At 51.9% G+C, this 27,942-nt stretch overlaps 16 protein-coding genes; 7 read left to right on the top strand and 9 right to left on the bottom strand.

The window, feature by feature from the left end:
• Positions 1 to 145: 145 nt before the first annotated feature.
• RCC_12205 (uncharacterized protein) lies at positions 146 to 2,547 on the bottom strand (the record flags this gene model as incomplete). XM_023771508.1 has 2 exons in its annotated part: positions 146 to 2,328; positions 2,385 to 2,547. 2 exons carry the CDS (start codon positions 2,545 to 2,547, stop codon positions 146 to 148), a joined length of 2,346 nt encoding a protein of 781 aa, XP_023627276.1.
• Positions 2,548 to 2,777: 230 nt separating this feature from the next.
• Positions 2,778 to 4,403, bottom strand: RCC_06246 (related to kynurenine 3-monooxygenase; the record flags this gene model as incomplete). XM_023771507.1 has 2 exons in its annotated part: positions 2,778 to 4,222; positions 4,286 to 4,403. The coding sequence occupies 2 exons, from the start codon at positions 4,401 to 4,403 to the stop codon at positions 2,778 to 2,780; spliced, it is 1,563 nt and encodes a 520-aa protein (XP_023627275.1).
• Positions 4,404 to 5,002: 599 nt separating this feature from the next.
• Positions 5,003 to 6,434, top strand: RCC_06245 (probable putative methionine aminopeptidase; the record flags this gene model as incomplete). XM_023771506.1 has 5 exons in its annotated part: positions 5,003 to 5,161; positions 5,243 to 5,276; positions 5,328 to 5,467; positions 5,518 to 5,691; positions 5,745 to 6,434. 5 exons carry the CDS (start codon positions 5,003 to 5,005, stop codon positions 6,432 to 6,434), a joined length of 1,197 nt encoding a protein of 398 aa, XP_023627274.1.
• Positions 6,435 to 6,914: 480 nt separating this feature from the next.
• On the top strand, positions 6,915 to 7,587 carry RCC_06244 (probable ER-derived vesicles protein ERV14; the record flags this gene model as incomplete). XM_023771505.1 has 4 exons in its annotated part: positions 6,915 to 6,931; positions 6,998 to 7,216; positions 7,321 to 7,472; positions 7,547 to 7,587. The coding sequence occupies 4 exons, from the start codon at positions 6,915 to 6,917 to the stop codon at positions 7,585 to 7,587; spliced, it is 429 nt and encodes a 142-aa protein (XP_023627273.1).
• Positions 7,588 to 7,866: 279 nt separating this feature from the next.
• On the bottom strand, positions 7,867 to 8,882 carry RCC_06243 (uncharacterized protein; the record flags this gene model as incomplete). XM_023771504.1 has 2 exons in its annotated part: positions 7,867 to 8,612; positions 8,672 to 8,882. The coding sequence occupies 2 exons, from the start codon at positions 8,880 to 8,882 to the stop codon at positions 7,867 to 7,869; spliced, it is 957 nt and encodes a 318-aa protein (XP_023627272.1).
• Positions 8,883 to 9,102: 220 nt separating this feature from the next.
• On the top strand, positions 9,103 to 10,412 carry RCC_06242 (related to glutaminyl cyclase; the record flags this gene model as incomplete). XM_023771503.1 has 2 exons in its annotated part: positions 9,103 to 10,292; positions 10,394 to 10,412. The coding sequence occupies 2 exons, from the start codon at positions 9,103 to 9,105 to the stop codon at positions 10,410 to 10,412; spliced, it is 1,209 nt and encodes a 402-aa protein (XP_023627271.1).
• An 848-nt stretch (positions 10,413 to 11,260) lies between these two features.
• Positions 11,261 to 12,076, bottom strand: RCC_06241 (uncharacterized protein; the record flags this gene model as incomplete). The annotated part of the gene is made up of 1 exon (XM_023771502.1): positions 11,261 to 12,076. The coding sequence occupies one exon, from the start codon at positions 12,074 to 12,076 to the stop codon at positions 11,261 to 11,263; it is 816 nt and encodes a 271-aa protein (XP_023627270.1).
• A 271-nt stretch (positions 12,077 to 12,347) lies between these two features.
• RCC_06240 (uncharacterized protein) lies at positions 12,348 to 12,988 on the top strand (the record flags this gene model as incomplete). XM_023771501.1 has 5 exons in its annotated part: positions 12,348 to 12,434; positions 12,511 to 12,568; positions 12,650 to 12,732; positions 12,813 to 12,836; positions 12,932 to 12,988. The coding sequence occupies 5 exons, from the start codon at positions 12,348 to 12,350 to the stop codon at positions 12,986 to 12,988; spliced, it is 309 nt and encodes a 102-aa protein (XP_023627269.1).
• A 572-nt stretch (positions 12,989 to 13,560) lies between these two features.
• RCC_06239 (uncharacterized protein) lies at positions 13,561 to 14,409 on the bottom strand (the record flags this gene model as incomplete). Its single annotated transcript, XM_023771500.1, has 1 exon — positions 13,561 to 14,409. The coding sequence occupies one exon, from the start codon at positions 14,407 to 14,409 to the stop codon at positions 13,561 to 13,563; it is 849 nt and encodes a 282-aa protein (XP_023627268.1).
• A 232-nt stretch (positions 14,410 to 14,641) lies between these two features.
• RCC_06238 (uncharacterized protein) lies at positions 14,642 to 17,137 on the top strand (the record flags this gene model as incomplete). The annotated part of the gene is made up of 1 exon (XM_023771499.1): positions 14,642 to 17,137. One exon carries the CDS (start codon positions 14,642 to 14,644, stop codon positions 17,135 to 17,137), a length of 2,496 nt encoding a protein of 831 aa, XP_023627267.1.
• Positions 17,138 to 19,314: 2,177 nt separating this feature from the next.
• Positions 19,315 to 19,947, top strand: RCC_06237 (uncharacterized protein; the record flags this gene model as incomplete). XM_023771498.1 has 3 exons in its annotated part: position 19,315; positions 19,404 to 19,560; positions 19,629 to 19,947. Coding segments are annotated over 3 exons (477 nt in total).
• Positions 19,948 to 20,403: 456 nt separating this feature from the next.
• RCC_06236 (related to short-chain alcohol dehydrogenase) lies at positions 20,404 to 21,433 on the bottom strand (the record flags this gene model as incomplete). XM_023771497.1 has 3 exons in its annotated part: positions 20,404 to 20,804; positions 20,872 to 21,345; positions 21,406 to 21,433. 3 exons carry the CDS (start codon positions 21,431 to 21,433, stop codon positions 20,404 to 20,406), a joined length of 903 nt encoding a protein of 300 aa, XP_023627265.1.
• A 563-nt stretch (positions 21,434 to 21,996) lies between these two features.
• RCC_06235 (uncharacterized protein) lies at positions 21,997 to 23,159 on the top strand (the record flags this gene model as incomplete). XM_023771496.1 has 2 exons in its annotated part: positions 21,997 to 22,252; positions 22,306 to 23,159. 2 exons carry the CDS (start codon positions 21,997 to 21,999, stop codon positions 23,157 to 23,159), a joined length of 1,110 nt encoding a protein of 369 aa, XP_023627264.1.
• A 237-nt stretch (positions 23,160 to 23,396) lies between these two features.
• Positions 23,397 to 24,562, bottom strand: RCC_06234 (uncharacterized protein; the record flags this gene model as incomplete). XM_023771495.1 has 3 exons in its annotated part: positions 23,397 to 23,985; positions 24,049 to 24,058; positions 24,133 to 24,562. 3 exons carry the CDS (start codon positions 24,560 to 24,562, stop codon positions 23,397 to 23,399), a joined length of 1,029 nt encoding a protein of 342 aa, XP_023627263.1.
• A 690-nt stretch (positions 24,563 to 25,252) lies between these two features.
• RCC_06233 (uncharacterized protein) lies at positions 25,253 to 26,092 on the bottom strand (the record flags this gene model as incomplete). The annotated part of the gene is made up of 1 exon (XM_023771494.1): positions 25,253 to 26,092. The coding sequence occupies one exon, from the start codon at positions 26,090 to 26,092 to the stop codon at positions 25,253 to 25,255; it is 840 nt and encodes a 279-aa protein (XP_023627262.1).
• Positions 26,093 to 26,637: 545 nt separating this feature from the next.
• RCC_06232 (uncharacterized protein) lies at positions 26,638 to 27,282 on the bottom strand (the record flags this gene model as incomplete). XM_023771493.1 has 2 exons in its annotated part: positions 26,638 to 27,009; positions 27,082 to 27,282. 2 exons carry the CDS (start codon positions 27,280 to 27,282, stop codon positions 26,638 to 26,640), a joined length of 573 nt encoding a protein of 190 aa, XP_023627261.1.
• Positions 27,283 to 27,942: the final 660 nt, after the last annotated feature.

Here is a 27,942-nt window from a genome sequence, read left to right as displayed (position 1 = left end):
AAACTCCCAAAAATTCGTGCATGAAAGTAAGCATCCCCCAAAAGAGATGTCAAGAAGCAGCTCCTTCKCAACCAAATCCTTACCAATCCACCCCTCGTGCGTAAGTGTGTAACATAAGCACCACCTCTCTCACTCACTCCCTCACTCACTCACCCCCTTCCATCACAGCAACGCTCAGCTCATCTACCGGCGGCAAGCGAGCAATAGATCCAGGCGCATGTGACGGAACCGGAGGCAAGCGAACAATAGGTACCGTCGAATCCCCAGCCACCAGAGCAGTAGAATCCTGCGATCGAACAGAAGTCATCGATTCACGTCTCGTCACCACCGGCTGCTGCGAGCGAATGGAGTTCATCGATTCATGTCTCGTCACCACCGGCTGCTGCGAGCGAATGGAGTTCATCGATTCACGTCTCGTCACTACCGGCTGCTGCGAGCGAATGGAGTTCATCGATTCANGCTGCTGCGAGCGAATGGAGTTCATCGATTCACGTCTCGTCACTACCGGCTGCTGCGAGCGAATGGAGTTCATCGATTCACGTCTCGTCACCACCACCGGCTGCGAGCGAATGGAGTTCATCGATTCAATCCGCGCCACAGGCCTTCCACCAGGATCAGGAGCTATCCTCGTTGCGGCGACGGGTTCGATGCCTCCGAAATCCGACAGTATCGGGCTCGCGGCTCCGGTGATTCGGGGATCAGGGTGAGTGATCGGGGGTGAGCTTTCAGTAATACGAATGTCCATGCCGCTGTCTTTTGTGGCCGAGGCTTTTGTTTTTGCTGAGTTTGAGCTGGGGATTGGGGTCTTTGAGGTGCTTGTGATGATCGCTTCTGCGCTCTGGTAGCGACGAACTGGTTGATGGAGTACTGCGCGCTGCGACATGACGGCTCCTGATCTGCGGTGACGATAACGATCTGGAATTGATGAGACACTTCTCGTTGTGACAGTTTGGTCTCTTTGCCCGTATTCCGACTGCGAAGAGCCATTGGCATGTTCCGCAATGGTCTCAGCATCGTCGTGGTGATGCCTCTGCTTCGAAGAGGACGCTATGGCGGATTTTTGACTGCCATTGTGGGATCCCTGTGCTGAGACCGTGACAGTCCCGGAAGGTCCTTCCAGGTTCTCCGACTGGGAACCATACCTGACCGGACGCTGCACCATCTCTGGGACTTTCCCATGTGGACGGACATCCCTGCTGTGGCTTGGCGGAGGTACTGGCAAATGTCTCGTGTGTGCAATCCCTCCCTCGCCTTGGAAAAGAACTTGATTGGGATCCACAATGCGGGGATGTCTCCTCACCGAAGGTAACCTTACGGGAGGTCCATCGCCATCTTTCTGGTGGTACAGTCGATGATGAGGGCCTGACACAGGGTAGGCACCTCGAGCTGCTTGGAGAACGCTTGGGTTGGCTAGCGTATGACCCTGTCTCATTATGACTTCCTCGAAGAGAGTGGCGGCGCGGGGGCGCGTGTCGGCCATGGGAATTTTTGTATCGGCGTCGTTTGCCTCTTTGAAGGAAGCTGCCCAATTCACCAAGCCTTCCTCTACTTCTGGAGCCGGTACGGGTTGAACACGTCCGCTATGGACAGCCCACGGCTGGAGCAGGTCGTTGGTGGGGGCGTGCTGTTCGACAGCTGAACGGCGTTGTCTCTCGGGATGTCGTAGAGCTCCTGTCGAGGGACGATGCGCGCGGGCTGAACGCGGGTCATGATGTACAGCAGCCGGCTCAGCTAGAACATCAACAAGAGAGTGTCGCTCGACCGTTTCCCTCTTTTGTGGAGCGTCCATCATTGGATGTCGCTCGTAACCACCGGGTAGTCTGTAATTCATAGCCGCCGGTTGCCCCTGTGGGACAGGATAGGAGTTTCTCTGAACAATGCGCTGTCTACCATAGGCATTCACTTGTGTCGGTTCCCGCAGCTTCTTGTTGTACTCTTTCCCATTCCTCGCCGAGGAGACATCAGCATGTAGGCGAGGTTGCGAGGGCCTTGAATCGAAAGGTAACGGAGCGTCGTCTGGCTCCGTCTTCGCCTGCTTTCTGTCCTGGATTGTGCTCATTATGAATGGACCAGCCACACCTACGTTTGAACGGCTTAGGATAGCCCTCGCTTCCTGCGCGACGGTATCTACCAAAGCAGCAAGTGCGAGTCCTGGCGTATCACCGGATTGAGGCGAGGAGATAGACCTGGCCACTTTGCGCTGCTTGTTCACAGCGCTAAGGGCGGCGTGCCATCTTCTGCCCGTATCATCGATTGTAACATTCAGCTTGACTTCGAAACCACTAAGGCTGTCCTCTGCGTTGTTCGTCAAGACCGTGTAGGCATTTGCTGCAGATTTTATCAGCGACCGAGTACCTTCTCGCAGTGGGAAGTGATTATCTCACAAATGAATGTCTGTCGTTCAGTTTTGTTGATGAATGAAGCCCATCCGGTGCACTTCTTCGTCCCAGCGTCAACATCATCTTGCGACGGCGGGACGATTAAATCCAGCTTGCGCAGCGCCTCGTCTCGTTCGGCATTTTTGGTGGTTTTCATGATCCACGACATTGTATCTGGGACGCTGAGCACGCAGCCCATGTCAGCAACTTGGACCGGCAACAGAATACTTGCCGCACAATTGGAGAAAGACAGCGAGAGTGTGATGGAGGGGCATTGAGATTTGAACGAGCAAAAGATGGGGGAGGATAGGTCAGGTCCGCGCGAAACCGGTCTGTGGTATCAAATCCCAAACAGGAGAGCATTTCTGTGGTCGCAGACAAATATTTATGACAGCTCCATCACCACCTTAAGACCCGCGCAACACGATCGAGCGCAAACCGCGCCCCGCTGATAAGATCTGGTGCACTCCCTCCACGGTGCCACCTTGATGCCATCCATACGGCCAAACCGGCTGCGGGCAGCAGCACAGACCCTAGCATGCCTTGAAGCAGAATCTGCTTTTGGCGGGCCACAACCTTGACAACCTCCGAGTACCGCTGATTGCTGAAGCTGACGCGAGTGTATTGCGTGGCAAAGCCTGTGCTGGGGAATTTGTCCGAGAGAAACTCCTCAATCTTCTTGCGCAGCAGATGAATCGTTGAGTTGACACCAACGTGCATCTCCCAGTAGTTGGCCAGTGAGAGATCATTGATGGAATGTGCATCTGAAATCCTCTCGGCATTGTAGGACTCCAACGCCTTGGCACGGCCTTCATGGCTGGTAGGTTGGCTGTCAAGGTGGGAGAAGAGAACTCTAACATCTTCCAGACCGGCGTTCATACCTTGTCCATAGAACGGAACCATGGCATGCGCAGCATCTCCCAGTATGACACCACTGGAATCGAAGACATGTGGCGCGCACTTGATACTCATGAGCGGTAGATGAGGGTTCGCCATGAACTGGTTGCGAATCTCCCCCGGTCCGATGAGATCAGCTGCGCCTGGGAAGTTCTGGTTGAAGAAGAGCTCCACTTTTGAAGGATCGTCTTCCAGGGCGAGAAAGTCCTCGTATGGGGCGAAGAGGGTGGACGTAAAAGACTTGTCCACGCTGGGAATCGCAATGAACATCTTGTCGCTGCCTGGCCAAATGTGAAGATGGTTCGGGCTGGTGGCGAAACCATCCTTGGCCGAGGGCGTAGTGCTCGTTCCCTCTGCCGCGGGTGGAATCTGGAACTCACACCACAGTGTGTCAATGTAAGTCTGGGCAAAATCCACCCGAGCGAACTTCATCATGTGGAAGCGCGCACTGCTATGAGCACCATCACAGCCGAGGATCAGATCAAAGTCGATTTCAATCTCATCGGGTCGTCCTGGCCGTCCGCTCGGCCTGGGACTATCGCTGAGTTTTGGACTGTCCCCTACTGTGCTCTGCCTACGGGAGGCACCCTTTTGTTCCAGCCATGCCAAGCGTCGCCGAAAGTCAATACCGGTGAGCTTATGGTAGAATCGTAGCTTGACATTGGGTAGACCCTCCAGCTCATCCAGCAAAAGACTGTTGAGGTTGCCTCGATCCACGGCTTTGATCGACTGGCCATGGATGTCGTATTGTTGAGAAGCTTCCGTCAATGCACCCTTCTTGTCCTGGCTGTGGATCATGCGACCATGCATAGGGATCGTCTCGGCTAGGATTGACTTCAACAGCTCGGGCGATTGAGAAGCTCGCAATGCATTGATGCCACGTTCTGATAGCGCCAAGTTGATTGATTTTGTGAAGTTGAGTGGCGTGGTGGATGCATCTCGTAGGTCTGGTCGGTGTCAGCACGCATCCATTGATGGAAGAACTCCCATCTCGGATATCATCAACGTACCTGGCCTCAGATCGTAGACTTCCACATCCCAGCCTCTTCGTGCAGCATAGAGAGCCGCTAAGGCACCCACGGGCCCGGCACCGATAACAACACACTTGAGACCCCGACTTTCACCCATTGTCGGATGTTTCCGCTGGGACGGGAGGTGTTGTGAGGGATGATGCGAGGTGGTGTTGATGATGCACAATCACTTCAATTGGTGAAGTTTTCGAGGGAATGGTTTCCACTGTCGATGGAAGTATTGTCTTCAATAGCAAACTCATTCACTTTGAGCTTTCTTTCACTCCGCTGTCGGGCTGCTTGTGGTCATGATTGTTAATGCACCGGATGAGATCGGAGACATGATGGAGGATGATTCGCAAGTCTTAACAACACGAAGCATGGATGAAGAGGCAATTTCTGGACTGGTCCAAGTGGTCTATGGTGTCATGGAAATTGTAAGGCGCCGCCCTCGTCCGCTCTCGGACCTGCGGCAAACTTTCAGAGACATGGGTAAGGAACTTTGGCAAGAGTGAGGTGTGGCGCGTTGATCTGTGGCGGTGCATGTACTCGCGGTATGATGATTGAAAATCACAAAATGGACTTTCTGCTCGTGTGACGGTCGATCAGCAAACATCCGCTCGCCTGCATCTGCATTTCAACGTGCGAAAGCACATTTGAGCAGACCAGCTCATCGCATCGACACCTGTGAAGTTTCACCCGCATTCCGCCGCCATCATGGATCAGGCACCGGCGCAAGAGGTGACGGTGGAGAAGACGCGAAAGTGTGAAGGAGCAGACTGCGAAAAGGATGCCGGCGCGCTACAATGTCCGACATGTCAAAAGGCGGGCAAGGAATCATACTTTTGCAGCCAGGAATGCTTCAAGAGGAATTGGGTAGGTCAGTCGCAGCAAACCTGCCATGCCATTACGTCGAGCACGTCTGAAGGATATCAAGTACTGATGGGACGGTGACAGAGTACACATAAGACGATCCACAAGGCACAGAACAGTATGCTCTCCAAAATCATTACCCCGAGCGTCGTATCCTTACCAGACGCAGATGGGCACTTTAATCCTTTCCCTGCCTACCCTTTCACTGGTAGCTTGCGACCCGTCTACCCACTCTCGCCACGACGAACTGTTCCCGACCGGATAAAGCTTCCAGATTATGCCGGCAATGGCATCCCCAAGAGCGAGCAGGTGGGTGCATGGAGGATGTGGTTCATGGGAGTAAAGGCTGACAACGACAGGCATTCTCTGGTCGCAACAGAATCAAGGTCTTGACCAAGCAGGAACAAGAGGGGATGAGAAAAGTGTGTCGGTTGGCGCGTGAAGTGCTCGACATTGCTGCTCGGGCTGCAAAGCCAGGCGTCACGACCGACCACATCGACAAGGTCGTCCACGATGCTTGCATGGAACGAGACGTACGTCAAAGTATGAATCCCTCCCGAGCTACGGCCGCTAATGTCCATCACAGTCCTACCCATCCCCACTCAACTACTGTCACTTTCCCAAATCTGTCTGCACAAGTCCCAACGAGGTCATCTGTCATGGCATACCCGACCACAGACCGCTCAAGGATGGTGACATTCTCAATATTGATGTCACACTCTACCACGGCGGCTTTCATGGCGACCTGAACGAGACGTACTATATTGGCGACTCGGCTGCACAAAACCCCGACAATGTAAGGGTCGTGGAGGCCTCGCGCGACTGTCTGGAAGAATCCATCAAATTGGTGAAGCCCGGCGCTCTCTTCCGCGATTATGGCAACACCATTGAGAAGGTTGCCAAGGAGCGAAACTGCCAGGTAGTGAAGACATATTGTGGGCATGGCATTAACCAGCTCTTCCATTGCGCTCCCAATGTCCCTCACTACGCGAAGAACAAGGCCATTGGAGAGGCCAAGCCAGGCATGTGCTTTACCATTGAGCCCATGATTACGCTCGGGTCTTACAAGGACAAGACATGGCCGGATGATTGGACGTCCGTGACGACAGATGGCTCACGAACCGCACAATTCGAGCATACATTGCTGGTGACTGAAACGGGCGTGGAAATTCTGACTGCGAGGTTGGAGAACTCTCCTGGTGGGAAGGTTGCCATGCCGGAAGGCTTCATGGCAAATGGGCAGAATATGGAGGAGAAGACGAATGGCCACAGTTAGATGTTTAGATGTGTCCCAAACGACTTCGCTTCTTGCATGTTGATAATACATGTACTGTAGGTAGTGATGGTGATGCTTCACTTTGCCCCACACCAGCCTCTCGAAATCTGTATCCCTGCTTTCCATCGTCATTCTGCCAAGCGGTCAGCGGCAGCAGCACTTCTTAACTTCTAAGTTCCTACCTTACACTTGGTAGCTTCGGGAGATTGTTTCTTTGCAATCGACGACACAATAATCGACGGTCATAATAATCTGACGCCGATCAGCCTTTGCAGTGCAAGCGATATCTTTCTCGCCCTCTGCATCGATCTCCAGAAAGCGCCCAACTCCGACAAAAAGCCGTCGGAACACCTAGCAGTAGCAGCTCAACAGGAAACACCACCACCCACAAGCCCGCGCAGACACACCTCCTCCGCAACAACAACCCCACCCCCTCTCCTACCTTAAACACCCTCCGCTGCGTGCGAGATCACACTCATGATGTCTGGCGAGGCGTGGTATGTTGAGAAATGCCCTGCGCGAAGATTCCACCCATGACTGACCGAAGACCATTCACCACACAGGTTATTCCTCCTCGCGGTCCTGCTCAATGCAGTGAACCTCTTCCTCCAAGTCTTCTTCACCATCATGTACTCGGATCTCGAATGCGACTATATCAACCCGATTGACCTGTGCAACCGCCTCAACATGTACATCATCCCCGAAGCCGCCGTGCACGCCTTCCTCACCGTGCTGTTCCTCATCAACGGATACTGGCTGCCACTGCTGTTGAACTTGCCGCTGTTGGGATGGAATGCGAAGWAGTGAGTTTCTTTCCCGCGAATATCTTGGGGGAGAAAGGAGGATTGAGAGGATGATGGTATACTGACCGATGTGATTGTGGTAGGATTCTCGAAAAGCAACATCTCCTCGACGCGACGGAAATCTTCCGCAAACTCAACGTCCATAAGAAGGAGTCTTTTATCAAGCTGGGATTCCACCTGTTGATGTTCTTCTTCTACCTCTACTCGATGATTGTGGCTTTGATCAGGGATGAAAGTCGGTAGAGACCTCGACCTTGACTCTCTCCACGAACCCGAGGCTGACCGAGGGGACGCTGTTCCTTCTCACAGGCTACGGCGTCCCGCATCGTCTGCAAAACAAGCCGGTGTGAAAGGTTGAAGGATAGGGGAGGATGAGGGAATGTTTACGGATTGGTTGGGAGAGGAAGAGGGATACGGCCGATGAGATGGTAAATGTATGTATGAACATTCAATGGGATGGGAGGCATGTACTCTGCTTGATGATGGTGCTGCGGGCAGGTCACGATTTGCGAATGAAGTTGTTGTTTCAGTCGCTGATGATAGATACCCTACTACGAATGTCAAGGTACTTTGGATGACAGCATAACTCGAGACTGTACATTTCTGCTATTACAACAGTGACATGCAAATCACCTCTGCTTGCTTCCCGGCGGCGGAGGAGGAGGAAGCACCACCTCTTTCCTCCTCACCTCCTCCCTCCCACTCATCACCCCGGGCCGTCCACTCATCCGTACCACCCTCCTCTCCTCTCCCTTACTCGCACCCCTCACTAGAGGATCCCCGGGACTCCCCTTCCACGGAATACCCTCCCACATTTTATCCAACACGCCCGCAACCTGTGCCCGATCCCTCCTCTGATCCCTCTTGACATAATACCTCCCCCAATACCCCTGCACCAACCAAAACCAAATCGACCCCGCATGCTTCTCCGCATGTTCAGGCACGTACTCCAAATTCGCAATACCTCCCTTGATGGAAGGTGTCAACCTCCTCAACCGATTCATCCGCACCTCTTTACTCGTACACCAAGGCGCCAGACGCATGTAATACAACTGCAGCACCGTATCCCCCGGGACGGCCTCTGCGAAACGTCGCAATTCGGCTTTACTCTTGCGCGCCGGGGTGGGGAGACGCATGTGGATGGCGTGGACTACGGGGCCTGTCATGAAGGTTATGAGGGCCAGGGGGATCGCGGAGCCGATGATTAGGAAGGGTACCCAGAGGCTGGAGTGGTCCGGGGAGAAGAAGTAAGTTGGAGCCACTCCGAGGGTGCCTGCGGCGAAGATTATGATGGTTGAGATGCGGAGGAAGCCGGTGAAGAGGGTTATGGGGGTGCCGGCGCGGTAGATGTTGATGTGGGATGGGAAGATTAGTGCTGTTGGGTATTGTTAGTGGGGAGTAATTGGAGGTTGTTCTTGAGGGGGGGCTTCATACGGGTGCGGGCTGCGGTGGCTGCGTTGCTGCTTGCTAGACGGCGGGTGGAGGAGGATGTGGGGTGGAGGGGGGAGCGCCATCGCGCTGGTAAGGTGGGAATTATTCCATGGCGGGGTGGTGTTGATGTGAGAGATGTGAGCGAGGTGGGTGGTTTGGATGTCGTTATAGTCCTGCACGAGGCCCGGAGGCGGAGGATGTTCAACAAGGACATGACATTGTTGGAGCTAAGTAAGAGACGGGATGCAAGATGTTGGGTGAATGAATCACCTCTCTAGCTTAACTCTAGCTTTCGGAGGTAGTTCTAGTGTTCTCCAGCGCATGGCAATTCTTCGGTCCAAGTATCCAATGCTCCATCCTACATCAACCACCTTACCTTTCCACTTCCACGTCTACTCCCACCTCCACTTCCCTTGGATGTCACCGCCAATAAGATGAAGATCCCCACAACCATCCTCCTCCTCCCAACTCTCCTCCGAGAATGCGTCGCGTACACGGCCCTCTCCGACTCGACCCTCCAGAAACTCCCGTCCCCCGGCTCCGACTTCGACATCCACACCGGTTCCCTCCTCTCCCCAATCCTCCGCACTCGAGTTCCCGGAACGCCAGGCAATACCGCCGTTCTCCAACATTTCGTCGATTTCTTCACCCAAAATCTCCCATCCTGGACTCTCTCCTTCCAAAATTCCACCTCGACCACCCCGACATCCCCTAACACCCCGGTTCCTTTCACAAACCTCATCGCAACTCGCGATCCTCCCTGGACAAAAGGCGACGGAGATGTGGGAAGATTGGCGCTGGTAGCGCATTACGACAGTAAACTAGAACCCAAAGGCTTCATTGGCGCCACGGATTCCGCTGCTCCATGCGCGATGCTACTGCATACCGCGCGATCTATCGACGCGGCGTTGACGAAGAAATGGGCGGAAATGAGCCTCCAGGGCAAGAGGGATGAGCTCGACATGGAGGGGAACAAAGGTGTACAAATCCTATTACTGGATGGCGAGGAAGCTTTCCAGACCTGGACGGATACGGATTCCTTATACGGAGCGAGATCTCTCGCCGAGGAGTGGGAGGGGACGGCATATGGGGCGTGGAATACCTACCACTCCCCTCTCGCGAGCATTGATCTTTTTGTGCTCTTGGATCTCCTCGGCAGTAAGGATCCCAAAGTCCCCTCTTACTTCAAAATGACGCATTGGGCGTATCAACTCATGGCGACGGCGGAGAAGCGCTTGCGAGAAATCGGCAGGTTTAAATCTTCACCCAACCATGCCAGTAAACCTGCGAGGAAAGATGGAAAGAAGAGGAAGGAACCCATGTTTTTGTACCAAGGGGATAAAGGAGAGACGGAGGGCAGTTGGAATGGTGGGTTTGTGGAGGATGATCATGTACCATTTATGGCGCGGGGGGTGGATATTCTGCATGTCATTACCACTCCATTTCCCAGGGTGTGGCATACGATGGACGATGATGGGGAGCATTTACACGGGGATACGGTGGAGGATTGGGCGGTGCTGACGACGGCTTTTGCGGCTGAATGGTTGGATTTGGAGGGGTTTATGGATGGTGGGGAGGGGGAGAACAAGAGGGAGGAGGAGATCAGGAAGGGGAAGGATGAGCTGTGAGTTGTTACCCATCTCTCCTTTCCATTTGTGTGTCGTGCACGCTGCATGATTTTGCTTGGAGTTTGAGGCTGATTATTGATACCCCTGTTTTTTATAGAAATTTAGACGAAGAGTGAATCTTTTATGAGACGTTTAATGATGGAAAGCGGAGTTTGTATATCAGGGCAGTTTGCAACGACTCCCCAAGTTTCCAGCAGAAATCGTCCTACCAGTCATGCATGACAGTTTATCACCACCACCCTCGAGGAAGACCTTTAATCCCCCACTTCATCCTGCTAATCCGCTAATAAGATTCCTTGTCGATTTCCAAAGTAGGGTTTCTATTCGTTCCTCACGTCTCTGCTTTGAGATCTTCTTGCACTTCCTCTTGGAGCTAAGGCTTGTCCTTTTACTCTTACAAACTATCCGATTAAGTCTGCAAATCTCACCATTCAGTCTGTGAATCATCCCTTTCAGTCTACAAGTCATCCCTCTCAACCTCAATAAATTCCTTGCTTGGCTTCCTTTCTCAGCTTCCTTTCCATTCCGTTCCATACATATATACAAATTCCCTCTGCAAAATATCATTCTGTTCTTGATCAGTTCCTTCCGTTGCTTCTTTCTGTGAAGCATCCCGTTCTCTCTTTCTGAAAACCATCTCGTTGCTTCCTGTAAATTATCTCGTTCCTTACTGCAAATCGTCCCGTTCTTCTTCTTCTTCTTGGATGCGCTTTCATTCCATAGGTAATTGTCTTGAAGGTTTGGTCAAAAGCTTTCTCTGGAGGAGCTGGTTTTTGGATGTCAAGTCACTGGACTTTTACTCCGTCTGGGATGTTGATATCGTGTGGCTTTTCGTTTGGCGGGAGCTTCTTATTCTCCCTTGGCTTCGTTGAGATTTCGCTAAGAGGGGTTTGAGTTTCCATAGTCGATGATTGATCCCGTAGTGCTCATCTCCTATCACAAGGACGAGTGGCAATCGCCATCCTTATTTATCATCGCCCTCGTGATCCTCACCCACTTCAACCTCCCCATCCCCATCATCATCATCATCCTCCCACTCCCCCTCACCTCCCTCCCTATCCCCATCCCCATCCCCACCCAACTCCAAACTCATAATCACATAATCCGCCTTCCAAATCTTCCCCCTCAACCTCCTCTCCCCAGGCGAACAAACATCAACCCCAAACCCCCACTTCCGATAAGCTCCCAACGCCCTCTCATTCGCCACAAAACACGTCAACATGACTTTCTCCACGCCCGCTTTTCTCGCAATTCCCAAAACCAAATCCATGAGAAATTTCCCCAACCCGATTCCTTGCGCCGAGGGAACGAGATGGATTTCGTAAACGTAGAGGACGGGGACTGCTGGGTGGGAGTCGTGGGTGAATGTGAAGGAGGTGAAACCCTGGAATTGTTCGTCTTTATTTTCATCTTCGTCTTTTGAAGGGGATGAGGAGGAGGGTGAGGAGTACAAGAGAAGAAATCTCATATCTCGATCCTGCATTTCGCGGAGTTTCCGGGTTGGATGCCAGCCGAACGAGGAGGTTTCGTAGTCTTGTTGACTTGTGGTGGCGATGAGGGAGAAGCATTTGTTTAGGAGGGTTGGAGGGAGGGTTTGGGAGAAGATTATGGGGGAGGTGGTGTAGGTTGTGGTTTCGTGGTTGTGGGAGGGGGAATTTTGGGGACTGAAGCGGGTTTGGAAGGTATTTTCCGGGAGGGCGTTGAGGGATTTTATTAGGGTGGATCTTTTGGGGGCGCTGGTTGGAGAGATTGGGGAGGATTTGCGTTTGCGTTTGAACATTTTTTTGGTTTTTGATTGGGGTTTGCGTGAAGTTGATGGAGGTGATGGATGGATGCTGAGAGGACGCGGTTCAATGTTTACGCGTGTCAAAGGCGCGTTTCAGCGATCTTTCGGGCCGAGCCGAAGATTTTCCCGCCGCCTTCTTCGTCATTCACTTTACTTTCCACAGTTCCAGTCCTTTGTGTCTCCAACGTCAATGACAATATCACAAATTTGATACGACTCACAAGCCCTCGCTCGTTATTGGCATCTGAATACAATTGAGAAGACAATGTATCCCACCCTCCGCCGCTACGCCACAATCTCCTCGGGCAAAAATCTCCGAGGAAGAGGGAAACCCTTACTTTCTTTGGAACAGGTGTGTGATATGTGTTGTGAGAGAATACTTGAATTCCAATCGCTTCGCGTTCTAATATCCAGTTTCTTAAATCTAGTTCCTACAACGCCAGAAAGTCATGAATCTTTGGAGAGAAATTATCCGAGCGACGAATAGTACGTAGTTTAATCCCTCCTAGTACTTATGTACTTTTTTTTAAACTGCTGAATTTGTTCGCTGATGATGATTTGGAATAGAAATTCCCATTGAAGATACACGAAAGGAAATGCGGGACTTCGCGAGGGAGGAGTTTGAGAGGTTTCGACATGTTGATGATCTTGTGAGTTTGAGTTCCTACGATACGATTGTTATCTTGTTCAAACCGTGGGGTTATCATAAGCTGATGTGGAATTTTGTTAGGGACATGTTCGATATTTGGTTTCGGTGAGTCTTCCTGTCGATTTTGTTCTTCTCTCAAGAGTGAGGGATTGAGTTTTTGGGGTGAGAACCTTGAGCTGATGATCTGTTTGTTTGGACAGACGGGTAAGACACAGTTGGATAGTATGAGGAGATATGTGGAGCAGAACGCTCTTTGATTTGTTGATTGATTGAATCATTGCTTCTGGTCTGGTCTGGTCTGTCTTACAGCTCGGACTCCGGACCGCGAATCCAATCTTTTGACAACGGCAAAAGGCGTGGAGAACGGCGGAGCGTTCTTATTCCTTGTCGGAAGTTGTTCGGGTTCTGGACTTACACTACTCCGCTGGAATGACTGCAAGGACTCCATGACTTCAAGGCCGTGTTACTGGGAAAGTGCTGGAGCAGAAAATGGAATTGAAGTTCCCATACGTGTTCAAATTCGCGGGCCTGCGAATCTTGAGAAAGCGGAGAGAGGTCCGGATTGACACTTTCCATGAGGACCGCGAGAGAGTTGTATACAGCAAACTTGGTGCCGGATATGATGGAGCCGCGAGGATTCAATAAGTGATACGGTGGAGGCTTGGTGGGGTCGAGGCAGACCGCTGCGAGTACATGCATCCACTGGAGGGAGAATAGGTTGTATATTGTGGGGTATGGCAGTCCACACAGGTCTTCATCTGCACCTTCATACCGATCGTTGGATGAGCGCGTCATTCCAAGACTGCTGTCTTCGGGCGTCTCCACAATATCACGACTTTTTACTCGATCGGGTAGATCTCCTGGTACCTGCAGCCGATGATGGCGGTGGAGGAGAGATCCCTTCAACCTTGGCCTTTTTCTTGCTCGCAGGCTTCTCCGCCACTCCAATCTTTTCGACTTTCCTCTTACTAGACTTCCCTCCCACTTCCTCCGCACCATCCGCAACATCCACCACATCCTCAACCTTACTCTTCACACCCATCCTGCTCTCCCCCACCGCACCTTTTGCTCTCTTCCCAAAAACAAACGCCACCTTTTCCACCTCCACAGCACTCAAGCCCAAAACCTCCTTCACCTCTCTCACTCTCTCATACACCTCCAAATACTCCTTCAACGAATACTTTAATTTCCTCTTCCAATCTCCATTTCCCAGCACCCACAGCGCCACTTCATCCCCAAAGAAGACGGTCCCCTCGGGGTCCTTACAAGCCAGAATCAGCGAAGCCGTCGCCGGACCGATTCCTTTTAACTCCGTAAGGATATTCAGTGCTGTTTTGGGAGAGTTTTCATCTTTGGAGAATTCCGCGAGGGCTCGCCGGGTGGTTTCTTCAATAACTTGGGGCGAATTGGAGTCGATTAATTTTTGGAGAGTGGGACGGAATTTTCCATGGGAGAGTTTCCAGTGCAAGAGTTGGAGGAGTTGGGGTTTTGACAGATGGGAGTGGGTTTGTAGGTGAGTTGGGATGGTTGTGTAGCGGATCTGGTCGAGAGGGGTGAGGTTCGGGGGGGTTAGAGTGGGGTAGGAGGTGAGGGCGGAGTGGAGGATGGGGGTACGGGTTGAGGAGGGGAGGGAGAGGAGGTGGCTTAGTGATGGGGATGATGGTGTTGAATCTGTCATTTCATGATGTTGTTATATTGGGTGATGGACAGACACGTCGAAGCCATCAATTTGCAGATCACACGCGACAAGGCGGGGGGTCGTTCTAAGTTCGTGTTGAAATGATCGACGGATCGGCGCGCTCTGGAGAAGCTCACCAACAACTACCTTACCTACCACCACTTCCAATCCCACACGTCTACCTTTTCATTTTCGTTCTTTTTCTTTGCTTTTCCTTATTTTGTACTTTGAGATGCTGAAGCAGCAGCCATCTCAACTCGTCGTCGTCAGCAAGCGGAAAAGCGTGTCGACAGCCAAGAAGAATGGTCGACGTCGAGATCGCGAGCGGCGGAAGATGCTGATGATGACGATGACGGGCGATGAGACTGGGGACAACGACGCCGAAAACCTCAACAGGGCCCTCCGTGCCGTCTGCAATGCTCATCAACAGTTGAAGATGGCTCATCAACAGTTGGAGTTGGCTCATGAAATCTCGTTCGGACAGAACGCCCTCCTCCAAGAAGCCCTCACGGCATCGGTCCGACGACACGACGAGGATAAAGCCCAACATCTCCGCCAACTGCAAGATGTACACTTCAACGCCATCATGGACCGCACCGATATCATCCGCAAAATGACGGCCGAACAGTCCTCACTCACCCGTCGGCTGACCTTCCAACGCACGGCGGCGGAAAACGAGCAGGAAAGCTTAAACGAGCGCATCGAGACGCTGGAGATGAAGAATGTGGCCCTGGAGAAGGAAAAGAAAGAGCTGGAGAAGACGCTCGATGAACAGCGAGAAATCACGAGTGGGGCGCTCGAGACGGCGAATAACGAACGCGTGAGCTACATGGACGCCCTCGGCATGGCCAAGGAAGCCTATGCCGACCTCGAGGCCGCCAGGATGGACATTAGCAACACCAAGGAGGATTTGAACGAACTCCTCCGTCTGGACGCCGAGGAGAAGGAGAGGGCATCCTTGGGTCTGCCTCCCGCGTATGGAGGTTTGGACAATCTCGACAATCAAGTGCGGGCCTGGGATGCGCATTGTCAGGATGTGGGCAGATTGGATGGCGGAGGGGCTGGAGATGCCATGAAGTTGTTGGAGAGTGTTGCCGAGGAAATGTTCGCCGTCGACCTGCGAAGAGCGGTGGCCGTCGCGGCAAAACTACGACTGAGCCGTGATCCCGCCAACCAGGATGCCGCCGGTCCCCGGATGTTCCACGCCGCCAGTGTGGGAATCACAGGTGCATGCCAGAGCTTGACTTYCGGTATGGAGCACGTTCTGCACCAGTATCCTCCTGCAAAGAAACGCCGTCTCTCCACCACCTCCCCAACGCAAGAGCCGGCGTCGAAGAGACCTTCCAACTCCAAGCATCGCGCAGTCCCCACTCCACGAGAACAGACTCCAACAGCGTCAAGATCACTCCCTGCTCTGACCCCCCTCCACTCAAATTACACCCTCGCCCACCGCGCCACCAATCAGATCTTCTCCTTCTTCTGGCAGCTAATCGCAGCTTTCGACCTTCGCCCGCTCCCGGTACCCATGGTCGACGATCCTCTACGCTTTCGTGTCGCCCAGAGCTGGCGCATGATCGACGACAGTCTCCGTGGTGTCATGGAACTGTCMGCCAAATCTCCTCTGAACGATGTTGACGACACGGGAAGATGCACCGGCTGTACCATGAAGGGCTGTGCGGGAAACTGTGCGAGATTGTCCAAACTGCAAGGCTACGTCACACAATTAGATGCTGTGAGGAGAGGTCTGAAGAACATATGCGCGGATGGAGCCAAGGCTGGGTGGTTTCTGGGGGATTGCCATGAAGCGATGGAAGATATGGTGGCCATTGAGAGGAGATGTGCTGCAGAGGGAAGAGGGGATGCCTCTGTCCGGCATGTCGAGTTTGTGGACCTCACGAATGATSATGAAACTATGGAGGCGGCATTGGGGGAGGTAGTCCTGCCCGCGGGAACTCCTTCAAGTTCTTCACATGTGCCGTCGAGGCGCATGACTCAAGAAGAAGAGTCTGTTGGGCCTCGTCGGAGTGTCCTTCGTCACCCTGATCAGACACATGGGGAATGGGCTTCTGCTCGAGCGACCTCTGATGTGAATGTCGACTTGACCCACGATCGAGCACCGAGGACGACAAACTCTTCTACCGGCCCCACTCCTACTCCTGGACGTAGGAATGCGACGACGATAGACTCACGAAGAGATCCGAGATTACCCAATCGACTTATGGAACCTCAACTTCAGCAGACAGTCACGAGGAGAAATAACGACCTTCGGAGATTGGAATCTCCCGCCAGTCCGCCTCGCAGCCCACCCGTCGTAGTCCTTTCAAGGCCGCTACAAGTTTCCACCAGTCCTGGAGCGCTCCGTATCGACCCTGTCGAGAACGTGGTCTATTATTCTCCCACAAGTCCTGTTGAGAGTGTGAGTAGTAGTGAGGGATCGGTGTGGGAACCTCCGGGTGGATTCCGGGTACCGATATCCGCTCCTCGTCGTGAAACCTTTGATGTTGGGCGGGATTACAGGTACACGAGACCGACTTCTGAAATGGAAGGGGGTGTCTTTGGGGAGGGAAGTGAGCATGCGAGGAGAGGAGTTGAGGAGTTCAGGGTTTTGGGAGCTGCAGCGAGGAGGCTGGCGGCGATTGGGGCTGGTGCTGCTACTGCTGCTGCTGAAGAGGGCAGGCAGAGGAGGGAGGGTTTGAGGCCTAGGAGGGGGGGTGCTGGAGGGCAATAACAGGAGGATTTGGTGGGTGAAGATGGATGAGTGAGGTGAAGTGGTGAAGTGGTGGGGTTGGACGAGAATGGGGAGCGATGAGGATGGGGAGCGATGAGGATGGGGAGCGATGAGGATGGGGAGCGATGAGGATGGGGAGCGATGAGGATGGGGAGCGATGAGGATGGGGAGCGATGACGAGTGAGGTCATGTTGTACGAGTATAAAAGGAGAGAATGGGATGATGGCTAGGTGATGTGGAATGAGGAGCGATGATGGATGGGATGGATGGCGAGTGGGATCACGCTGTACCAGTGTTAAAGGAGAGGGCGGGATGAAAGGTAGGTGATGTCGAATGGGGAGTTGAGGTTGTATGAGTATAATAGTATTGGAATGGTCGTTCACTAGACTGGACTGGATGGGACGGGATGGGATGGGACTACATGGGATTACATGGACATTGCATTACGGATCGTTGAATGAGATAAGATATGAAGTTATGAAACAGAGCTATGAACTTTCTTTGAGGAATGTCTGATCTGGTGTATAGAGGTGAAGGAACGGGGGATATGTTTATTATAGTACTTGGTAATAGGTGATTTACTCAAGACTATGAACCAGTCTTTACCGTACGAAGATGTAGTCTGTACGTGTACATCACGTTCTCTATTAATGCTCGAGTCTTCTCCGATGACAATGATCGAGCAGGATATATACATCACCAATCTCGACACCAGCGATGGTCTTCTTAGATGAGCGAACGAGAGAAATGCCAGAGAGATGCAGTCGGCACTTTTATTATCCTATCCAAAACCCCACGGATCCGAAACGCAGACGGGAGGCTTCTTCACCATCATCTCCAAGCCGCTAAGGTAGGTCTTCGGGCGGAAGATTCTCCTTTTTACGTGCCCTCGTGACCCTATGTCCATCGCGGCGGCATGGAAGGTTCGCTTGGAACATTTGCCGGATCCCAAGTGTCAGCACTGACTGAGATGGATGAGTCTTGTCAATTGTAAAGAAGCAAAGCTCCTATTCTGTTCATGCCTCAGAGATGGTGTGATGAGAAATGTCAAAAAGGAGCAATAGAGTTCACGAAGCACGTTTCCCCGCCTTTTTGAGGAAATCCGGGGAAGGCGGGAGTGAAAGTTTAGCCGAAGAAATGGAAGTCTGATTAGTGACGACGCAGCCTAGCCTTCGTTGATCAACAAGACAAGAGACCAGAACAACAAAGCGAGATGCTGGGGAAGGGCAAGAGGACAGCTGTCATCTTCAAATCCCAAAGCCCATCCCATCCTCGATGTTCATTCCGATGATACCGCTTCCGGAAAATCGTGGGTCTCGATGAAACAAGCAGTGACGTGTGCCGGGGCAGGGTCTCCCTAAAAACGCAATCGCAATCGCGACAGCGATAAGAGCTTTCCATACCTTATTCGAGGTCCTTCCAGACCCAATGCAAGGCAAGTGCGAGGCGGAAAGATGATGATCAATGCGTCGGCTCCTTTTTCCCTTTCCCTTGTTTATGGTACCACTCATTTGAAGGCGGCCATCGATATCGGAGGGTGGAGGGGCATTCGGTACATTGTYTGGGTGTTTCAGCTCCCCGCTCTGTCGCTGGAAGTAGGTAGGTAGGTACTTTGAGCTACTTCTGCTGCATGTACAGGTACCGAATAGCAGCCACACGACGCTCATCGTGATGTACATTGCACAGTGATGGGAGATGGGAGATGGGGAATGGCGGTGGCATGCAAAACACGCAATCCTATCGGCATATTGTTCAATGCCTGGGATGGTATGATACTATGTATAGCGATATCGGCATTGGAGATGGGAATCGAACATATCAGGTGAGCGCATTGTTGATTTCATCCAACCTACCTAACCTACCTCAGAAGGGAAATGTTTGGGTCGCGTGACTGGCCCGACGTGGCTACGTAGGTACAAGTATTTCTATCCACAAGGTCAGACTTCTTTATCCCTGGATCACACTTCTACTTTCTACTTTCCAACATCACCTCACCTCACCCACGTCCTCTTCCCCTCTGACATCTCCTGACACGCTGAAACATCATCCATCGACCTTTCATCGTCGACAATCAACCATCCAYCTCCAATTCCATCACCCATCCATCATCYCCAATTCCATCAACCAATCCCAAACACCACTCCAATCAAACACCACTCCATCAAAACCCACCCAACAGTGAGTCAATCGTCATCCTCCTCCTTCCCCCTCCAATGCCACCCACCCAATCCATCAAAGAAGCTGACATTCAACCTCCTCCTCCCAGTGACTCGCACCCACAAAGCCACAGACCGCGACCACGTTGGCCTAGCCAACGGAACCGCCGCTCCAGAAGAGCATCTGCCCCGCTACTTTGGCAAAGCGGGCTACGATGGCAACAACCCCAGCGGCACCAAGAAGCAAGGCGGTGGAAAAGCCAACTGGTAAAACATCCCTCCCGTCCCTTCTCATCCACCGTTCTTGCTTTCTAACACAAAGTCTCATCGAATAGGGGCCTCCCCATCCACTCCGAACTCGAAGACCTCCCAATCAACACCTTCCAACCCAAACGCCGCTCCAACTCCAATCAATTCACCACTCTCCCCTTAGCCCGTCGTCGCAGCTCCGTCTCCACTACTCTCGCTCCCGCGTCCTACTCGGCTCTCAAGACGAAATTCGAAGCCGCGGATCCTAATGAGGTCGTGGAATTCGACGAGTATCTCCATGGACCGGATCTCGCTGAGTTGGAGAAGATGAGCACTGGTAGCTCCGCGGGTACGCTTGAGGAAGAAGAGGAGGAAGAGGTGCAGCACCTGAAGGAAGTTAAGTAGGTGGAGCTCTTGCCAGCTTGACTTGCTGCTACTTGTGGAGGAAATTTATATCAACGGGAAGAAGACACCGTGCTACTGCAGCCGGTAAATGAATGTATTATGAATGACTGGGGTGTTTGATTGAAGGTGCTTTGTTGCCGCTGGGCGGGACAGGATTATGAAGAATGGCATGCATTGCATGGAAGAAATTGAAACTGAAATCAGATGAGAGATGCTGCTTGTAACATCATAGCAGTGTAGTACTCATCGAAATGAGACTTGATTGTGAATGACTTGTCCTTACCCATACGATTACTCTCCTTCAATGTGAATGACTTACTGGTATGACATGTCTCATCCTTCAATGTAAATGACTTGTGCCTGTCATTCAAACGTAAAGTCGTAGTCATTACAGTTCTATGAACCTGTCTCAATGCATCATGCCTGGTAGTACCTTATATCCTTCAACAAGCAAGCTCATCCATTAACAACAGTGCCACCATTAGCATGTATAGTCTGCCCACTAATCATGGAGCTGTCCGAACTAGCCAAGAAAACAATCACAGTGGCCATTTCCGAAGGTTGGCCCGGACGACCCATTGGCGAGGTGAAGTTATCCTGCTGCTCTTTCCCCATCGTTGCCGCGATAAGAGGCGTCCACACGGGCCCTGGCGCTATGGCGTTGACGCGGATCTTCTTGTTGATGAATTGGTTGGAGAGGCCGCGGGTGAAGGAGACGATGGCGCCTTTGGTGGAGGTGTAGTCGAGGAGATCGGGGCGGCCGATGTAGGCGTTTATGGAGGCGTTGTTGATTATGGTGCCGCCGCCGGGGTTTTTGAGGAGGTGAGGCATGGCTGTTTTGGAGAGGTAGAAGAAGGCTGTGTGGATTGTGTCAGTGGATGAAATTTTCCCCCCATGTGTATACTGCATGCTCAAGCAACATACGGTGAATGTTGGTGTMAAATGTCTTCAACCATTGCTCGTCTGGCAGGCTCAAGATGTCTTGTTGCACCATTTGAAAAGCGTGGTTGTTGAAGAGAATGTCCAGCCCTCCCAGAGCTTCAACAGCCTTCTCAATAGTCTGCACGCAAGCCTCCTTCTTAGTCAAGTCGGTGGCGAAGAGATGGCATTTCGCTCCCTTGGCTTCGACCTGCTTCTTCGTCTCTTGCGCATCCTTCTCTTCCTGAGGGAGGTAGGCGATGAAGCTGTCCGCACCCTCCATGGCGAATAGTACGGCTGTGGCACGACCGATACCGCTGTCCCCACCGGTGATGACGGCTCTCTTGCCCTTGAGCTTTCCCGCTGCGAGGTATTTGGTGTAGCCGCCTTCTGGGGTGGGGATCATCTCGGTTGCTGGTTGTGGGTCGAGTTCATGTTGAGCACCGGGAGGATCTTGGTATTGGTTTTCGGGCATGTGGCCTGGAGGGTTGTTAGCATTGGCCGTACGAATTGGTATTCCGTGGAGGGATGCATACATACCCTCTTGGAATTGCGACTTGTCGGCCATTTTGGGTACGTGGGTCTGTGACTAGAGTTGTTTGATGGAGGTGAAGATCTTGCAGAGACAAGAAGAGGAGGAGGGAAAGAGTGGTCTATATGGGGATGCATCTTTCAACTCAACACTTTTGGTCGCCTCTTCCATGACGTTCAATCTTCGTCATTTGCATGCAATGAATACTTATGTGGATTTTCACACTGGGAGATCCACTGTGTCCCTCCTCCTCCTCATCATCATCACAAGTCCAGACAAGGCAGTCATCTTGGCATACACGGCTCAGGTGAATGATGGACAGTGTATGAAGATGAAGATGAAGATGAAGATGAAGATGAAGATGGAGGGCTGATCATGAGTCGCGAAACGCGACTTTTCCTCACGGAACGCGCAGATCACGAAGCGGTCGAAGCTTGGACGTCAATATCAACCTCATTGACCTCACGACAACCAGTACACCTTACATCTTGACATCAGATCATTGAACACTTCCCGACCATGTCCTCTCGATAACAATTGATTGCATTCTGAGCGTTTTCTTGTAGACGCCTTTGGTCTGAATCAGTCGTTCCTCTGCAATGCTTTTCCGTCTCAAAGCTTCAAAGCCTGTCCTCTGTCTGAAGTTCTATTCACCTCCACAGACACGATTATACAGCACACGATCATCCTTCAATCCACTACGAATACTCTTCTGCGGTGCAGATGAGTTCAGCATTCATTCGCTTCGCCGCCTCGATACCCTGCAAAAGTCAAGGCCAGAGTGCATCAACAGCATCGATGTAGTCTGCAGACCCGACAAACCAGTCGGCAGAAGAGGGAAACAGATCCGTCAAGGTCCGTTCAATCACAACAACTCCTTGTAGAACAAATCACTGAATACATCCCAGTTCCCATCAAAAACACAGCACAATCTCTCGGACTCCAACTCCATCAAATCGACACTTTTACAGATTGGACCCCACCACCCACAGATTTGGTTATAACAGTATCATTCGGTCTTCTCGTCCCTGCGAGAATTCTCAGCGGAGCGAAATATGGAGGCGTCAATGTCCATCCTTCACTCCTCCCGGATCTTCGAGGACCGGCGCCCATTCAACACGCCTTGCTGCAGGATTACAAACAGACGGGCGTAAGTCTGCAAACTATGCATCCCACTCAATTCGATCGAGGAGCTATCCTCTCCCAGCAGAGTATGCATGTGCCTGAGAACGCATCGGTGGAAGGGATGGTAGATCTACTTGGCGAGATGGGTGCGGAGCTGCTAGCTTCTGGGATCGAAAATGGACTATTCATCGACCCGAAAGATATCAGCACTGTACCCGGGAAAAAACTGCGACACGCCCCGAAAATCACCCCTCTAGACCGTAACATCGCGGACTGGAAGACCCTGACTGCGGAAGAGATTCTGCGGCGCGATCGGGTTCTGGGAAAGTTATGGGATGACACGACCTATGAGCTATGCTATGCAAGTGGGCAAAGTAAGCGTGTTACCTTTCATGATGGGTGGAGGAGACTAGATGGAGGAGAAATTCACATCGAGCACCGAATACCATGGGAAGCAGATGATCACGGTGGAGGCGTGGTGATCTTTCGCATCCCCAACGTCAAAGGCTCGCATTTCGCGGTGGAGACAAGAGAGGATAACGCACTCCTCGCTCCCAATGCCGCGACGATCGAAGGCGAGAAGAAGGGATTCGGACTCCAGGCGTTGACGCGGGCAATCAAGATGCGAGAAGTGTGATCCGCTCGTGTTGCATGTGTGTTGGAAATGAAGCAGTTTTCCTGCCCTATTCGAATGGATATCTAGCGAGCGAGCGGCTGGACTGACTACGACAAAAGAAAAAGAGTACTCGACATCTCCAATCCGCCTCGAAGAAGAGACTGCCAGGACGACCTCCACCGCCTCTCAACCAAGGGAATGCCGAGAGAGAGAGACGTATTCCCGCTCTCACCATCCCCCCCACAACAACCTCACCCCTCAAGCCCAAAAGAGAGACTTCCTCGGAATCTTCACATTAGGCATCTCAATCGCCTCGCTGAAAGTAATGACCGCATCCTTCAGCCTCACTCCAACATTAATCTTCGGCAAACCCGGCCAGAAATTCTTATAAAATTCATCCCCAACCGCATTCTTGCCCGTCCGCTCCCCATCTCCTCCAGACTGATCCATATTAATCAACCCGACACTCCCATCAGTAGAAAACTGTCCAGGGATCACAGATTTGAAATGTGGACCTCCGGTTCCCAAGGCACCGAAAGCATCATTGCCTTGAGGAACAGGAGGTTGGACGAGCGTGGCGTTGATTCCGAGGATCTTGTAGAGGTTTGTCGTGAGGGGTACGTCGAGGGTGAGGTCTAGTCCTTCGGGCACGGCTCCTGGAAGGAGGGAGTTGAGGACGTTGCCGACTAGGTTGTCTGGGAGGAGAGGGTTGAAGGTCATTTGGAAGAAGGGTTTTTTGGACGGGTAGGATTCTGAGGAGTCCCCTGTGGTGTCGTAGGGGTAGATTTTGACGGTGACGGCGCCGGAGTCGGCGTATGTCCAGTCGAAACGGGCGAGATGTTTGGGACTGTCAGAAGAGGTTAGCTTTTTTTGGAATGTGATGATTGGATGTCAAGGAATGTATGCATACATGTTCCAGTCTGCAAGAAAAAGAGAAGAAAAAAAAAATGTTAGTCTTGGTCCTTTCCTTTCAAGCAAGATGGATTAAACTTACTAACGCGTCCATTCCACGCAGTATACTTCTGCGAAACATAAATCCTACTAACCCTCACAGCCTGCTCCCYCATCCCCTCATTCTCATACTCAAAAAACCCCGGAACAATCAACAACTCATCATAAGGACCCACAGGACTATCCGTATAACGAATAACCTGCAACATCCCGACTTTCCCTTTATAGTTCCCCGCAATGTACGATTGATTCGCGCGTTCCAGAGGAGGGAATGCTTTGGAGGGGATTTGGTTTCCTAGAAGCGGGATGCCGAATCCGGGGAGGAGGAAGAGGCCGTAGACGTCGCCGTGGAGTGTCCATGGTGCTGGGGATAAGGAGATTGGTTCGGGGGAGAAGTTTGTGCAGTTTTTACAGGCTGTTGCTGCTATGCTGCTTGTTGCTGCGAGCGTCAGGGCTAGACGTCGAAACATCATCTTTTCTTCTTCTTCTTTTTCCTTTCAAATTGTTGTCGTCGTCGTCGTCGTCCTTCTCATCAGCACCTTCAACAGGCCTCGTACCGCTGGTACTGTCTGTCTGTATATGGATAGGCCGGGGGCCCTGTAGCCTATAGGTAGTAGTAAAGGAATATGTTGACCGGCCATTCTTCATCATGGCGATGGGTGAGTTGTGAATAAATGACGATCCGCGAGTGTAAGCGACTGCCGACATTGTCGCGGATCAAGGATGTGCCACTCGTGTGCTCGTGCTGGCTTACTAGCAGGGGACATGGTCGTTATAGCTTGGTTTGGAGGAGCGGAGACGGAGGTTTTTTGTGAAATCCGTTTCCGGTGGTGAGATCGCCATCGAGTTGTGCAGGGTTAGTTGTTCACTATGGTTGGTCTTTTTGGGGGTTTGCTCCGGAGGCGGAAACTCTTTTTGAAGCTGCAGGCTCGTTTGGCTCGTTTGACTGGACTGTGAGGAGGTGTTCATGAGCAGGCATCTCGGCCGAGACTGCTGCGACTGGATTATATTCGGATCGAGTCTTGAACGACGGATCTCGGGACGCGCAATCGCTAAGATACTTCTGAGGTGGCTTTTTTCTTGATTTCTAAGCTTGCAAGCACAAGTTGCGTTGTTGAGCATCATGCGCAAGCCTTTGTCCTCGACTGAAACTTCAACGAAGATTAAAGTATCGAGGTCTGGACGTCCGCCGGCAGGGTAGGATTTCGAATCCGATCTGACGAAGGTGAATGTTGAGTCCCACCCAAAACAGCTGTGGGACAACCCGACCGATATTCACAATTCAGGAGAGGGATCCAGGAGATAGCCACGTCTCGGCTTCGTCGCATCTTGGGTCTCATATCCCGCTTCATGTCTTTCCAACGTGAGCAAGATGCTTGAGGGGGACCTGCTGACGACGACGACGGTAGTCCCCAGGGGCCTTCCTTTTGCAGCATAAAGAGAGCGTCTCGACAAGAGTTATTGCCACGTCCGAATTGATACACTTCCAGAGCAAAATCCAAGACGCCTATCCCAGGAAATTCGGCAGGCGTTATGTCTTGTCGTAGCCTTCTTGTCATTTTCGTTCCTCGACCAAGGCAAGCGATCTCCTGGAGATCGAAAAATCGTTCAAGAGCAGTCTTGATATAACACTTTACCTCGAGAGCTTCACGGCGGTCAGCATCGTAGCGTCGATCTTGGAATTCTGTTCTTGGATCTCGCGGTGGATCTCGCAATTGATCTCGCAAGTGATCTCGCCATGAATCAGAGCAGTGAGACTCGAAGCTTCTCCAGACATTCGTCGTAGAACTTGAAAGAGTCGGAATGTCCCAGGAAAAATGGGTGAAAGTTGGTGGGTATGGCTCCTTGCCGGTATATCCAGCCCAGCAAGCCTTTCGCGGGACTATCCAGATAGTTTGCAAGGCGGGCGTAATCGTCTGTGAGGCCAACCAAGGAAGCAACGTCGATATATCAGAGATGACCAATATCTGACCCCGAAGGATTTTAAACGGAGACTGAACCATAGGCTGCCCCAACTTTCTTTTGATCGATGGCCATGGACATGGTTTTGCGTTTGGCGATCTGGTGAGCAGTCAGGAAAAAGACTTCAGAAGAAAAACACTGCCAATAAGGAAAGAAGACGCATGCTGACTTTGAGAGAGAACAAGGGAAACAGATTCCAATGTTGTGGTACTGTGCTCCTCCAAATGCTTGCTTCTATAAAGGGGTATCGTGGAATATGTCTAGAAAGGTCGCAAGTGATGGCGATGGAGGCTGCTCTTACATCTTGATGTCTGTCCCTCTTTCTGTCCCTCTCTCTCTTTCTCTCTTTCCCTACCGGGATAGACAAAGCATGGCACCGTCAGAAATAAACAGGACGGGCGATGGCGTGACTGGCGTCAATTCCAGGTCGGACCAATTCATTTCGATGAGCCCAGCGCGACGATGTTGTTGTTGTTCTGGAGATGGGAAGCCTCTGTTCCTCCAGGTGAAATTGTCCGACCGGCCAAGGCTCACGCGGGAATGGACGATCACTGTTTGCAACCGTGAAGAGAGCATTGAGCAACAATCACAGCGCCAAAACGCCAACAACACCAAGCATCAATCCCACGCCCAGCACCAGAACACTTCTACTCCCCCCATCCATTGAAGATCCAGAAGCACGACTGACCTGTGCCAGACAGGATCCCTCACCAGCAGTACGACTGGCACCTTTGGTCACCTGCACGGCATATTGATAGTAATCCGTTCCGGTGAGATTATAGCTGATGGTCTTGGCATTCGCCTGTCCGAAACCATTGAGTGCGATGGTAGCCACACAAGACGCGGAAGTTGCGGCCGAGTTCAATGCGCAAGATTCGGTCATGGTTGCTGATGTTTCGCTATATATGGCCGCCGTGGTTGCGATGTAAAAGTCGGGACCTTCTGTGATGGTGGCGGTCTATGTGGTAGGTATGGGTGATTAGCAAGGTCTTTTAGCAGGGTATTGGAGGAGGAGGAGGAGGATACGAACTTGTGGACTGCAGTTGTTTAGTGGTGCGGAAGTACACGACACGACATATGTTGTGGAACCGTTGCAGGCGTTTTGTATGGAAGCTGCCCACGCAGCTGCCGGATCCATGTTGTGAATGAAGAGTTGGACATGGTTTCTTGATGTTTGAGCCAGTGCACATCCAATCAAAGCGAAAGCGTTCCAAAGGCGTATGGGCAGCATCTTTCTTTCTCGCAATAATGTGAGGAAGAGAATGTATTGTGAGATGTCAAAGTTGATGATGGAGAAAGGAAATTGACGACAAGGAACCTCATCATACTCACTTACATATGCTTTTGCCTAGTCCAGTCGCGTGGCCGCTTCATAGGATTTGTCGCAAGGGAGCCAGCCGCTCTATCCAATTCGTGGATGACAGGCGCATAATCGGCCATGGGCGGCCTGGGCTGAGCTTTGATGCGAAGACGGGAGGCAATCTCTACGGAGCCTTTCGGTCCCTGGCTAGTGGCTTCCATCCAATACGGCATTTGTCGCCTACGACTTCGGACCGGACGGCACATATTCCTGTCATGCATGGGTCATGGTCCGAAAAACGTGGCTTGCTAGCATTTTTGACAGATGATGGATCCGGGGAAACAGCATGTTTGATCCTGGTAGATCCCAAGAACGGAATGCTAATCCTTTGCTCGTGCACAAGGTCGATCGTGTAACGTCTACCCCAGACCAAAAAGAGGTCTTCGTCTCAAGTAAAGTGTGGCGGACGGAGGATTGGTGAGAGCGGCAGCTATTCAACACCCTTGCAAAATTGCCACAATTTACCCACAACCTACCCGCACATTCAAACGAGCCACAACCCCATCCCATGCTGCTGACAGTAATATGCTT

The sequence above is a fragment of the Ramularia collo-cygni genome, assembly GCF_900074925.1.
Source record: "Ramularia collo-cygni strain URUG2 genome assembly, contig: RCC_scaffold09, whole genome shotgun sequence".
Classification (NCBI taxonomy): Eukaryota; Fungi; Ascomycota; class Dothideomycetes; order Mycosphaerellales; family Mycosphaerellaceae; genus Ramularia; species Ramularia collo-cygni.
Note: the sequence above shows the minus strand (reverse complement) of the source record. Positions and strands in the feature narration are given on the sequence as shown.